Below are 14,490 nucleotides of genomic sequence, written 5' to 3'. Positions count from 1 at the left end.
ACTGAAAATTCCCTTACAACTCTCTGGCTTACTAAAAGTAAATTACAAATCTACCTTTTCTGATGTTTACAAAACTTTAAAAACAATGGGACAAGCTACAATTGTCATGGATCGAAAGAATTCAAGTAAATAAGACTTTTATTTCCCCTAGATTTTTATACTTATTCCGGGATCTCCCCATAGAGAGATCTCCATTTATGCTGAAGTCTTGGCAACAAGAGCTGACTTCTTTTATTTGGAAATACAAGAAAGCCAGAATAAAACTAACAACTATATGTAGGTCAAAAGTAAAAGGAGGAATGGCTATTCCAGACATTACACGTTACTATAAGGCTACAATTCTGTCTCAAATAGTCAAACTATTATACCAACAACCTCCACCCCTTTGGAAGTCTATAGAAGAAGCTCATTTCACCCCCTCAAATATTATGAGCTACTATGGCTTAAGAGATCTGAATGGCCACCATGGCACTTTATAAACCCCTTTCTCAAGGCACTCCTAACTGTCTGGGACTCTGAACGCTCCTACTTAGCACCACGATATTCTATCATTTCTTCTTTCATAGGTCAAAAATGGTTTCCCCCAGCTCCATTACCTTCCTCTTATAAAATCTGGAGAAGTTCTTCAAGAGTCTTTCTCTTTGACCTCCTTTCCACCACAAGACAAGTTTACCTAAAGAAAAGTTAGATAAAAAATTGGTAACGCCATCTCCATGGTTTGAATACTTTCAAATTAGACATTTACTACAAGACTCCAGAATGAGTCAATCAGTTTCTCGCCCTTTGACAGACTTTGAACATCTGATCCTCCATCTGTCAAAAAAGAAAAAGAAAAAAGGACTCACAATTATACCAAATTCTTTTATCTAAATTAGAAATCTCTTTACCTTCATATACCAGTTTGTGGCACAAAGACTGTAATGTTACACTTTCTCCAGAACAATGGGACTCCATATGGGCCAGTGAAACTTTACAATCCAACATAATAAACATATCCCAACAAAACTGAAAGTTAATAGCTCGTTGGTACCACACACCTCAATGGCTCTCCCACATATAGCCCCACGGCTCCTCCGATAGTTAGAGGAGCTGTGGCTTCAAAGCATCTTACATCCACTGCTGGTGGGACTGTCCAAAAATCAGATCTTTCTGAACTCTAGTATCTGCTCATCTTTCAGCCTTAATAGGCATTATAATTCCCGATACTCCAGAAGTTATACTTAATAACTGGTCTGGCATACAACTGACATCCTCTAAAAAATCTCCAATTGTCAAACTTTTAACGGCCGCAAAAACGACTTATCGCACAATCTTGGAAAAACCCAAACAATTTGTCACTTGATTCCTGGTTCCTCAAGATTTGGGGACATATTGGTATGGACAAAATTCAGGCGGCCTTGGATCAAAAAGATCCCTATCAAGCGTATACCAATTATATAGCAATCTGGCTCCCGATTCTGGAAAAACTATATTAATTCTTTCACAAAAAAATAAGGTGCATAAAGACCTCCTATTGCTATAATTCTAGGGATTTCTTTAGATATACCAAGATTGTATAATAACTGTATAGTCATGTTTATACCCTTCCCATTTCGCCATTGTAGTTGATATTTAGTTATTTAAGTAATTATATATTTGTAGACCGAATTGGTTCATATTTCTGCACTAGCTTTCATATAATACTGATAGGTACTGTATTACTATCCTTCACCTTGTTATTTTGTAAGATATATACTTACCTGTCATATGTAAAGTGCATTACAATCAAATAAAGTTGTTTAAATTGTAAAAAAAGCTAAAGAAAAAAGCAGGCCTATATAAGAGAGAGAAGTTGCAGCCGCACTTGCCGCTGCTCAGAAGCTTGTTGGTTTTAGGAGTGGAGCATATTCTCTGTCACCTGATCTTAAAGACCTGGAAGGTACACATAGGAGAAGGTGCTCAGTAAGGTAAAAGTGGACCCGGGCAATCTGCTAAAAGGTGCTGATAGTTAGGATGATGATGAAGGAGGTATTGGATTTATATCCTGTCCTCCACTCCGAATCTCAGAGTCCCAGAGCAGCTTACAATCTCCTTTATCTTCCTCCCCCACAACAGACACCCTGTGAGGTGGGTGGAGCTGAGAGGGCTCTCACTGCAGCTGCCCTTTCAAGGACAACCTCTGCCAGAGCTATGGCTGACCCAAGGCCATTCCAGCAGGTGCAAGTGGAGGAGTGGGGAATCAAACCCGGTTCTCCCAGATAAGAGTCCGCACACTTAACCACTATGCCGAACTGGCTCTGGAACCGTTGCCTGCCTTTGCATAGCGACTCTGGACTTCATGGGTGGTCTCCCAGGTACTGACCGGGGTCAGCTCTGCTTGGCTTCTGAGATCTGATGAGATCAGGCTAGCCTGGGCCGGGCAGCTGGAACCAGTTTCCCAGGGGCTGTTTTAGACAGCCATTTCTGTCATAGGAACTGCAGCCGTCATGTGTTACTTTACAGAATTCACGCCCGTGGATCGGCTCTCCCAGAGTTTTATTCCCTGAATGGGTTGAGAGTCAGCTTTCTAAGCAATTAAATGCCGATCGCTGGCTGATCTCATGAAGTGGTGCCGGGTGTGGATAAAAGCTTTTATCGCTGTGAAAGGGCTGCGGCAGAGGCTGAATGTCGGCGAGCTGAAGTGGCTAAGCTCCACCGAATAAAAAGCAAATGACTGTTTTTACAGTGACTCCCGGCACACTTGAGATTGTGGAGTGGCAACAGCAAAAGTCCAGAGAAATGCGTCTTGGGATTTAATTCCTTTCCCTGCAACACAAAAAGGGATAGAAAAGGAATAAAATAACAGAAGTACTTTTTTGTTTCTTTCAGTTGAATGAGAATTCTGAAGTCGTTTGGTCTTGTCGGAATTGGTTGCATTCCCCCCCCTTGTTTGTTTCATTGATGAAGCTAGTCCTCATGGAGAGACAGTTTGGTGTAGTGGTTAAGAGTGCGGACTCTTATCTGGGAGAACCGGGTTTGATTCCCCACTCCTCCACTTGCACCTGCTGGAATGGCCTTGGGTCAGCCATAGCTCTGGCAGAGGTCCTTGAAAGGGCAGCTGCTGTGAGAGCCCTCTCCAGCCCCACCTACCTCACAGGGTGTCTGTTGCGGGGGAGAAAGGTAAAGGAGATTGTGAGCCGCTCTGAGACTCTTTGGAGTGGAGGGCGGGATATAAATCCAATATCTTCATCTACCTCACAGAGTGTCTGTTGTGGGGGAGAAAGGTAAAGGAGATTGTGAGCCGCTCTGAGTCTCTTTGGAGTGGAGGGTGGGATATAAATCCAATATCATCTTCTTCTTCATGATGCCTGGGCTCTAACTTTGGAAAGAAGGACCAAAATAAGTGGCTTGACATTAGCTGCAAAATTCCCCCCCTCCAAATCTTGACAAAATGCTTTATTTATAAACAGAATGGGCCAACAGAACAGGTTAAGGGTGTTTTGAAGAACCTCAAAAATAATCTTCCAGACCAACGTACCCTTAGCTAGGCCATGAGCCCAGCCATGATTCCTCCCTCCCCCCCCCTCCCCTCCCCATCATTGTGTCAAGGGAAGTAGTCTCACAGTGGCCAAAAAAACCAGGCACCATCAGTGGGGCCAGGACACTAGAAGCCTGGGCCATCCAGGCTGGGGGTAGATTATAGTAGGTGCATATATACAATTTACAGAAAACCCTTGTTAGTGGGGCTTCCAAGCATCGCAGACTGTAAACAAGATAGTGCTACGACGCCCAGAAGGAGCAACAGCATTAGTTTTTATACCTTGCTTTTCTCTGTCTTCAGTCTCATTCCGTTCCCTTCCCCACAACAGGTACCTTGTGAACTGGGTGTGGCTAAGAAAGCGGAGAGAGAATTGGGACTGGCCGCAAGATTACCCAGCGGGCTTCATGTGGAGGAGTGGGGAAGTAAACCTGGTTCTCCAGATTAGAGCCCTTTGCTCTTAACCACTATATCACACTGGCTCCCATCCTCAGAAGCACACATAACATACTCTTCTGCTCAGAAGAAATACTATTGCAGTTCTTTGTTAGCCTCATAATACTATTTTTTTTTAAAAAATGTTGTAATGGTTACAGTTATGGCCCACATGGATATCATTATTGCAGACAGTAGCTTATTTTAGCCCCCCTTCCAAACTGTAGAGTTGAGTTTCATGCTTGCTGTTGCCCGACTCATTTTAAAAATCTTTTTTGTGACACTCTGTTTAGCATAATGCCTTGATCATTTTTAACCTCTTGCCAACTAAACGGCAAAGCAACTCCTGTGGTTTGTGCTGGAGCGAGAACATTTTGTATAGCATTGATACCGCCGTCCGTGTTGAGAATAAGTTACACGCCTTTTGAGTGCATCTGCTGTTCATCCATAGTCCTGTAATGCACATCTTGGTGAAAAATTCACGAGGAGTATTTTGCTTGTTCATCCACAGTGCATTGGAGTGCTCTCTCTCTCTTCCAGATTGCATATAGGTAAAGGTGTGCAGCTGGAATGTAAAGGTGAAGGCGACGTCTGGGTTCGGTGCCTCAGTGACCACGCAGTCTTTGTCCAGAGTTACTACTTGGATCGAGAAGCAGGACGTGCCCCGGGAGATGCGGTTCACAAAATTTATCCAAGCGCATACATAAAGGTGAGTGGCCGCTTGAAGGAATAACACACAGTGAAGAATGGCATGCATGTCGAATAATGCGCAGGTGAGAAAGCTAACTTACCTCGATGACCTGACTTGCTTTGGTCGTTCCAGATAAGTTTGGCATAAGATCTGCCTGTTCTTTTCAGAAATTCATGATATCCATTGTCATCTGTGGTCAGTCTGACTTTTCACTATCGCAATCAAGAATTTGGGTCAAGGATCCCCAGTGTGGTATTTGTGGGCGCTGCGGCACCCGCCAACAGCTTTCCTTGTGCCCACCAAGCGTACTTTGAAAAGTGGGCATGGCCAGGAGCATTGGAGATTTGAGTGGCTGCGCAGGTTTCTCACAGCTTGGCATGAAGCTGCCACCATAGAAGAATGATCTCCATTGTGCGGTTGAAGGTAAGCGGTGGCTACCATTATGACTGGCCCCACCACCTTCAGCAGCCATTTTGTGGCTGTAGTTCCAGAAGTCCCCTCAGGCTCAGAAAGGCTGAGGACTAGCTGTGGCTACCATTATGACTGGCCCCACCACCTTCAGCAGCCATTTTGTGGCTGTAGTTCCAGAAGTCCCCTCAGGCTCAGAAAGGCTGAGGACTAGCTGTGGCTACCATTATGACTGGCCCCACCACCTTCAGCAGCCATTTTGTGGCTGTAGTTCCAGAAGTCCCCTCAGGCTCAGAAAGGCTGAGGACTAGCTGTGGCTACCATTATGACTGGCCCCACCACCTTCAGCAGCCATTTTGTGGCTGTAGTTCCAGAAGTCCCCTCAGGCTCAGAAAGGCTGAGGACTAGCTGTGGCTACCATTATGACTGGCCCCACCACCTTCAGCAGCCACTTTGTGGCTGTAGTTCCAGAAGTTTCCTCAGGCTCAGAAAGGCTGAGGACTAGCTGTGGCTACCATTATGACTGGCCCCACCACCTTCAGCAGCCATTTTGTGGCTGTAGTTCCAGAAGTCCCCTCAGGCTCAGAAAGGCTGAGGACTCTTTGGTTTGGGTCATTTGAGTTTTTGTCAGATGATGACAGTCTGTTTAGTTCTGAAACAGTTATTTTTCATTACAGTCAGAACTACGATTCCCAGATGTGCGTGTGAAATCACGCTGACCTTCATGAAACAAATACCTCTTTCTCGGAAAAGTACAACCCATGGGGGGGGCACATTATCAGGAGCCCAGAGCCTCTCCTCTTAAGACCTGTAAGGACTTGTGTGCATATACACATAGACTTGCTCAACCCAAATTGTTTCATATACAGATTCCCAGTGCTGGAATTAGTGGAATTGTTACCTGTAGGCCTCCTTCGCTGGGCGCTATTCGCCTCCAGCAGCCTTGGATCTTGCTTGATCCTTGAAGATCCACACCGTCTTGATTACATTGGCACTCAGCCATTGGTGAGAAGTCTCACTCCCAAAGCGCTTCATCTCCTGCGGGGGGAGGGCTTCGGCTATCCATGTGTGTTTCTGCAACCAGTTGCCATTCTAAGCGCAGCCCTCGTCTTCTGCTCTGTTTTAGGGCAGCGTGTGCTCTACAGCCGAGAAACGTGGAAACTGCGTGCTCTGAATAAAATACGGGAAGATAATATCCTGGCGAGGCCATGAGAGTCCAAGGGAGCTGGGATAGGGCCACCTGCAGTGCTCTTCCTCAGTTTCCAACACCTGTCTCGCGGCAGCTGCTTTAAAAAAAAAAACAAGCTAGATTCAAATCCGGTATAGCACCTCAGAGAATCCAGGAGCACCTTGCAAATTGACAGGATTTCCCCTGGCTTTGACACTCAGAAGCTCATCCCCCCCCCCATCACACCCCACACCCCAAACAATCTTGTTCCTCTCTAAGGTGCCTCTGGACCCCAATCTAGTTCAAATGCAGATCAGCAGGGCGAAGCTGTGAAACGTCAGAGCATAAAACTTCAGAATTCTCAAGGGGGTGCCAGAATTGCACCAGATTTTACTTTTATGCAGGAAAGATTATGCGTGGGATGGAGAAAGCGGAGAAAGAAGTACTTTTCTTCCTTTCTCACAATACGAGAACTCGTGGGCATTCGATGAAATTGCTGAGCAGTCGGGTTAGAACGGATACAAGGAAGTACTTCTTCACCCAAAGGGTGAATAACATATAGAATTCACTGCCACAGGAGGTGGCGGTGGCTACAAGCATAGCCAGCTTCAAGAGGGGATTGGATAAGCATATGGAGCAGAGGTCCATCAGTGGCTATTAGCCACAGGGTATCGATGGAACTCTCTGTCTGGGGCAGTGATGCTCCATATTCTCTGTGCTTGGGGGGCACAGTGGGAGGGCTTCTAGCCCTACTGGTGGACCTCCTGATGGCACTTGGGTTTTTTTGGCCAATGTGTGACAGAGTGTTGGACTGGATAGGCCATTGGCCTGATCCAACATGGCTCCTCTTATGTTCTTAAAGTAGTCAGTGCATAGGGTGGAAGGGTGACCACATGGCACCTGCCTAATGGAAGTAATGTTGGGGGGCTAACCTCTGCAGCCCCTGTTTCTGGATCATATGATTGACATGAACTCTTGCAAATGGGCACCCACGACAACACCTGATGCGGAGCATCAAGGCTTGGCTTGCTGTGAAGTTTACAAGCAGCCACTGCCTGGCACCTTTACAAGGGCTGCTGGTTGGTTCCTTGCCCTTGTAAATAATATTTTTCGCAGAGAGCGATTAAAATGTGGAATTCACTGGCAGAGGATGTAGCAGTGGCCACAGGAATAAACAGCTTTATAAAGGGATTAGAGAGATTCTTGGGAAATGTCTATCAAAACGTCTATCAAAGAATTCCAGAGCCAGGAGGCAACATCGGCAAGGCCTTGCCCTCTGCCATTTTGGCTGCCCAAAGGAACTGGTTGACCACAGCATGAGACAGGATGCTGGACTAGGTGGACCACTGGTCTAATCCGGCAGGGCTCTTCTCATGTTTGTATGGAGGCCTTGGCCTCCCTGCCTCTGTTGTTTTGCCCTCCAAAAGAGCTGGTCGGCTGCTGCGTGAGCTAGCCTGTCTGCAGAATCATGACTCTTTATGCTGCAAGAGCAAGAAAGACACAAAACGTTTCATTGGCAATTGCAGTTTAATTGCATTGGATGACACTTGAGGTGAAGAGGAGTCTCCTTCAATAAAGAGCATCACGTTATTGGGACTGTGTTTGTCAAAGACTGAGTGATTATCATGTATGTGAACTTACAGAAATGTATTAATATTTATCAAATGCTTGAAAAATTGAATTAGCTTTTTTGTAAATACATCAGTTATCACTTGTTTTTCATTTACCAATCCTGTGGTCTCTCTGGTTATCGGAAGTCGTGTACACAGAAGCACCACCATCCGTTAGCCGAGGCTTGTGATGTCCATGTGTTCATGCTACATGACATAAGCAAGAATTAAGTCGATCTATTTGGGAGAATTCCTTCCGTCTCCGTGTTTGAGTGTGAGGTAGCTCGCTGGCACCGGCACTCGCGTTTCTGTTGAGCGAGCGCTTCTTCTAGGTATGACCTGGCTTGATAGAAGACTGAAGCCGTGGGGGATATTTCTGTGGACCGTCCAGCTACCTGGCCTCTCTTTTTAAGAGCTTTTTGTCCCTCCACTCCAGTTGTAGTCTGGCTTGATGGGGGGGAGGGGTTGGTTTGGTCAGCGCTCTGTTGAATTCTGCCCTAACTGCTTCTCTCCGTTAATTTCCAAAGGTGTTTGATCTACGCCAGTGTCATCGCCAGATGCAGCAGCAGGCGGCCACGGCGCAGGCGGCCGCAGCAGCTCAAGCCGCCGCGGTGGCAGGCAACATCCCCGGGCCGGGGTCTGTAGGGGGAATCGCTCCTGCCATCAGTAAGTGGTGCATAAAATCGTCCGTTCTCCGCTCTGGTTTGCTAAACAATAGCTCCTGGGAGGGAGAAAATAAAATTCAGCGAGACGTGCCATCTTAGTTTACAGCAAGGGTAAGGAACTGGAAGGAAAAGGGCTGGAAGAAGCAGCAGCGTCTTCCTGTGAAGAAATTGGTGTGCCTGCAATAAAGGGGGTGGGACGGGATGAGGGTTGCACCAGGCCAGACATACTTGGAGCAAGCCAAGTCGTAAGAGAAGCCATGTTGGATCAGGCCAATGGCCCATCATGTCCAACACTCGGTGTCACTTAAGGACATAAGAGAAGCCATGTTGGATCAGGCCAATGGCCCATCCAGTCCAACACTCTGCGTCACTTAAGAACATAAGAGAAGCCCTGTTGGATCAGGCCAGTGGCCCCTCCAGTCCAACACTCTGTGTCACATAAGAACATTAGAGAAGCCATGTTGGATCAGGCCAGTGGCCCCTCTAGTCCAACACTGTGTCACATAAGAACATAAGAGAAGCCATGTTGGATCAGGCCAGTGGCCCTTCCAGTCCAACACTCTGCGTCACATAAGAACATAAGAGAAGCCATGTTGGATCAGGCCAATGGCCCATCCAGTCCAACACTCTGTGTCACATAAGAACATAAGAGAAGCCATGTTGGATCAGACCAATGGCCCATCCAGTCCAACACTCCGTGGCACACAGTGGCCAAAAAACCCAAGTGCCATCAGGAGGTCCATCAGTGGGGCCAGGACATTAAAAGTCCTTACACTGTGCCCCCCCCCCCCCCAAGCACAACAATACAGAGCATCACTCCCCGAGACAGAGAGTTCCAACAATACGCTGTGGCTAATAGCCACTGATGGGCCTCTGCTCCATGTGCTTATCCAATCCCCTCTTGAAGCTGTCTATGCTTCTAGCCACCGCCACCTCCTATGACAGTGAATTCCACGTGTTAATCACCCTTTGGGTGAAGAAATTCTTCCTTTTATCTGTTCTAACCTGACTGCTCAGCAATTTCATTGCATGCCCGTAAGTTCTTTTATTGTGAGAAAGGGAGAAAAGTACTTCTTTCTCTACCTTCTCTATCCCATGCATAATCTTGTAAAACTCAATCGTGTCACCCCACAGTCGACGTTTCTCCAAGCTAAAGAGCCCCAAGCGTTTTAACCTTTCTTCATAGGGAAAGTGTTCCAACCCTTGAATCATTTTGTTGCCCCTTTCTTCACTTTTTCCAATGCTATAATATCTTTTTTGAAGTCCCAGCAGTTTAGCCAGCATGTCACATAGACACACGAAGCCGCTTTATACTGACTCAGACCACAGTGCATCAAGGTCAGTCTTGTCTACTTAAGACGGGCAGCAACTTTCCAGAGTCTGAGGCAGAGGTCTTTCACATCACCTTCTGCAAAAGCCTTTAAGTGGTGATGCTGGGGATTGGACCTGGGGCCTTCTGCATGCCAAGCAGGTGCTTTACCGCTGAGCCACAGCCCCTCTCTAAATGAAGCTGCTTTTCACTGAATCAGACTCTTGATCCCTCAAAGTCAGAACTGTCTACTCAAACTGTGGCAGCGGCTCTCCAGGGTTTCAGGCAAAGGGTCTTTCATATCACCTCCTGCCCATTCCTTTTTAACTGGATCTGCCGGGGATTGAACCTGGCACCTTCTGCATGCCAAGCAGATGCTCTACCGCCGAGCAACTGGGATTTCCCTTGGACTTGGCTGGCAGCTTTGTTGTAAGATGTAGAGCATTTTTGTGTTTTTCAGGACTGGACGAGAGTTTAAAAATGAATAGGGATTGGTTTCCAGTCCTGAAGGACACAGAAATGCTCTACAGTTTACAACAGCACTACAGATAAGATTAGAATTTCAATAGCCAAACTATATACAAAAGAAACACCCCCCCCCCAGGTAAGCTCCTCCATTGGCATATCACAGCCTGGGAAGCTCCCACAAGATAGTGACTCAGCCCTACCCCACCTTCCTGAGTAGATATAAATTCCCTGCCTATCATCTTCTTCTCACTTTGACCCAGAGAGAACTCCAGTTTTCTGGGTTATACCTCTGAGGATGCCTGGCACGGTTGCTGGCGATATGTCAGGTCTCACAATGCCAAGACCACAGCCATGCAGCCTGGAAAATCTACAACTAATGCTCCGGCTCCGGAATTCTTCTTCGACGACATATTAGGAGACTCCTTTGCTTGCCAGCATTTTGAAGCTGCAGCAATCCTTAAAGCGCAGTCTGAAAACTCTCAAGCAGGAAACCAGCTGCGGCAGATCAAATGAAGCGGCCGTAACTCCTGCTGGTTTGACATAACATTTTCCTTGCTAGAAGTTGCTTTAAGGGGAAATCTCTGCAAGACAGGAACGGGGTTGAGAAGTATCACTGGGATCTGTTACTTAAAATCTGGTGAAAGACACTTGATCTCTGGCAGATAAGTCTCCTTGAAGCCATTTCAAGAAAACAAGATGGTGGTCTGTTCTACTTGTTTGTGTCATCTTGCTCTTACTGCCCTGGTCTCTAGTTCTGTAATCCCCCACTCTTTTTTTTGCACTGTTAACACGGGGTTTTTTTGTAGCCAGAACTCCTTTGCATATTAGGCCACACACCCCTGATGTAGCTAGTTTTCCTGGAGCTTACAGTAGGTCTTGTACTAAGAGCCTTGTAAGCTCTTGGAGGATTGGCTACAGCAGGGGTGTGTGGCCTAATATGCAAAGGAGTTCCTGCTACAAAAAAAGCCCTGACTACTAATAACAGACGTCTGATATTTTTGACAGCATTGTCTTCCACTGTGTAGTCTTCATAAACCAGCATAGAATCATAGACGCATAGAGTTGGAAGGGACCTCCAGGGTCATCTAGTCCAACCCCCTGCGCAATGCAGGAAACTCACAAATACCTCCCCCTAAATAAATACATTAAGAGCCCCGTGGTGCAGAGTGGTAAAGCTGCAGTACCGCAGTCGGAGCTCACGACCTGAGTTTGATCCCAGCGGAAGCTGGTTCAAGTAGCCGACTCCAGGTTGACTCAGCCTTCCATCCTTTCGAGGTCGGTAAAATGAGTACCCCACTTGCTGGGGGGAAAGTGTAGATGACTGGGGAAGGCAATGGCAAACCACTCTGTAAAAAGTCTGCCGTGAAAACGTTGTGAAAGCAGCGTCACCCCAGAGTCGAAAATGACTGGTGCTTGCACAGGGGATTACCTTTACTTTTTTTTTTTTTAATAAATATATACAGGGAATTGAGCCATGGTGAGCTGACTGCCAAGAGTGGAAGATAAAAATATTTGCAGAAGTCCGGAAGCGTCACAGTCTGTCACATGGTGGAAGGGTTGAGCCCCCAGATTTGGTTAGGTGCAGGCTCTTAGGATCTTCCTGCCGCTTGAGAGCCAGAATCCTGACAAATTCTGTGGTTTCCTGTCTAGGTTTGTCGGCGGCCGCAGGAATCGGCGTGGACGACCTCCGCCGCTTGTGCATCCTCCGGATGAGTTTTGTCAAGGGCTGGGGCCCCGATTACCCGAGGCAGAGCATCAAAGAGACACCTTGCTGGATCGAAATCCACCTGCACCGTGCCCTCCAGCTCCTGGACGAAGTCCTGCACACCATGCCTATCGCAGATCCACAGCCTCTCGACTGAGAGGAGGGGGGTGGGGCTTTGGCGGAGGAGGGCGGATTGTAAAATACGATTTCGTTTATTAACCGGAAGGTATAGGTTGCTTCTGTTCTGCTTAATCTCTTAACTGGGTTTATCAAGAGAAAAGATGTCTTTGCCACCTTGCACTCAGCAGAAAGAGCCTGAACCCGCAGCCCGTTTGAACCCGTCCGTTCCTTTGCAGCGTGCTTGAGGGAGGAGCTGTGTGTGTGTGTGGCGGGGTGGGGGGGGGAAGAGTCACCTGGCTTGTTCTCCCTTTGCCATCCCAATCGGATGGACTTTGCCAGAGGCCTGGCGTCCAGCCGAAGGATCATTAAGCCTGCAGGGAAGCCCAGAGTCAACACCCCCCCCCCCCCCCGGCTCGTATTCAGCCTGCCGCTCGCTGAATCCACCTCCCATGAGCAAAGTCATGTTGATTCATTCGTAGGGGATGACGTGGTGCTGGAGTGCAAGTCTCGCGGGAGACTTCTTCTTTGTAAAATATTTATGGAAGCATACTCTTTTAAAAAACACACACTAAAAGGAATAGGCTTCAGAGCCTGCACTCAATCTAAATGCAACATGGGAAAGTTCAGAGAGAGGCTGGCCCGTTCAGTTCACACAGCAAATGTTTAATAACAGAAGTGTCTTTTCGTCGCTGTCCCCAACTGGTTTCCAGTACAGCGAAGAGCAGTTGAGAGAGCGTGAATGAGCGCGTGCGTGAGTGTTTGTGCGCATGCGCATTACTGAACATGGAGTGCCATCTCAAAAGTCCTGGAAATCACGCTTAGCGGTTTGGTTTGCGTCACAGAGAACCCAGATTTCCTAACGTGTTCAGTATTTCTACTCAGGACAAGATGGCAAATTTGTTTTTTTATACCTCGTGGTTATTCTAAGCTCTTAATGCCATCGACGGTCTTAAATCGATTTGCATTTTGACTTTGTATAGAGAATTTCAGGTAGAAGTCGCAAATGTATTTGGCTGTATGACCGGCGCGATATTACGCTTTCTCTTAGTTAATAAAACTTACCAGTAAAAATTTTCGGAACTCGTATTGAAAAGTTAACAGGCTCAGTTCCTCAAGCGCTGCTGTGCTCTGGGGATCCCTTCATCCAGCGTCGCAAGCCAGCGTGCTCCCAGAAGCTCTTCAGGAAGCGACACAAGAGTTCTCGTGAAGCTGCCTGCTAGCTTTCAGATTCTCCAGTGCAGGGGGCCCCAGACAATGGGCACCTTTGGAATTCTGACACAGCATGGTAGGTGCAGCCACAAAATGGCTCCCTCAGCAGAACCGGACACAAAATGGCTGCCGCAGTTTCCCTTTGGTCACACTGTGAAATTCCTTTTGCTGTGATGGGAGCTGCTGCCAAAGCAACATTTTTTTTTTAAAACAAATCCACAGCTAGAAGCCTTGCTGGGGAAAAGCCCTATTTGGCTCTGGCAACTTTCTAAGAACTCGTCAGGAACCTGGAAAGGTGTTGGCGGGTGCCACGGCACTCACTAGCACCACTTTGGGGGACTACTGTTCTAGTGCCTAGGTTTGCAGAGAAAATTTCTTTCTTTCTTTCTTTCTTTCTTTCTTTCTTTCTTTCTTTCTTTCTTTCTTTCTTTCTTTCTTTCTTTCTTTCTTTCTTTCTTTCTTTCTTTCTTTCTTTCTTTCTTTCTTTCTCCCTTCCTCCCTTCCCTTTCCTTTCCTTTCTCCTTCCTTCCTTCCTTCCTTCCTTCCTTCCTTCCTTCCTTCCTTCCTTCCTTCCTTCCTTCCTTCCTTCCTTCCTTCCTTCCTTCCTTCCTTCCTTCCTTCCTTCCTTCCTTCCTTCCTTCCTTCTCTCTGTCTTTTTTTCTCTTCCTCTTTCTCTTCTTTGTTTCTCTCTCCCTCTCTCTCTCCTTCCTTCCTTCCCCGCTTCCTTCCCCTGGAAGTCATGGCAATTTCTTTTGGGCCCCTTCTGAGGGCCTGGAGGATATTCAGAGAGCTGGCTGAATAAAGCGTGCCCCTGTCCACCTAACTGCTGGTATTCCAAGGAGTTCTCCCATCTAAGTGCTTGCCGGGGCCGATGTTTCTTAGCTTCCAAGATCAGGCTATCCAGGTTAGGGCAACACCCGTCTGTTTTCCTAGAGGCCTGGTGGGAGGTGATGCTGTTTCCCTGCATGTCATACAGAGTTTCCCCTGGTGCCCTTGGCAGTCTGCGGTGTCTTCTGCATGGAGCAGCGGGGGGGCGGGGAGTGCTGAGATGGGCTCCAGGAACTGCCGTGCCCTGCAGGTGTCCAGGTCGAGGGTGGCAGCCAGTGTGCCCTCTGAGCTGAGTTAGCGTGAGCCAGCTCACAGATTTTTAGCCTCCAGCTCACACATTTTTGTCTTAGCTCAGGAAAGATGACCCCAGAGCACACT

At 47.2% G+C, this 14,490-nt stretch overlaps 1 protein-coding gene across 1 annotated transcript in view; it reads left to right on the top strand.

Moving 5' to 3' along the window:
• The window catches only part of SMAD4 (SMAD family member 4), a 36,577-nt gene extending 23,431 nt beyond the window's left edge, over positions 1-13,146 (top strand). Inside the window, exons 9-11 of the mRNA XM_060236168.1 lie at positions 4,472-4,640; positions 8,336-8,474; positions 11,901-13,146. Of these exons, the coding sequence (XP_060092151.1) occupies positions 4,472-4,640; positions 8,336-8,474; positions 11,901-12,112 (520 nt within the window). The 3' untranslated portion in view covers positions 12,113-13,146. The remainder of the gene's footprint in view (positions 1-4,471; positions 4,641-8,335; positions 8,475-11,900) is intronic.
• The last annotated feature ends 1,344 nt before the right edge of the window (positions 13,147-14,490 follow it).

This window comes from Heteronotia binoei, chromosome 4, assembly GCF_032191835.1.
Source record: "Heteronotia binoei isolate CCM8104 ecotype False Entrance Well chromosome 4, APGP_CSIRO_Hbin_v1, whole genome shotgun sequence".
In the NCBI taxonomy this organism is placed as follows: Eukaryota; Metazoa; Chordata; class Lepidosauria; order Squamata; family Gekkonidae; genus Heteronotia; species Heteronotia binoei.
The sequence above is the reverse complement of the archived record's forward strand: the minus strand, read 5'-3'. Positions and strand labels throughout refer to the sequence as shown.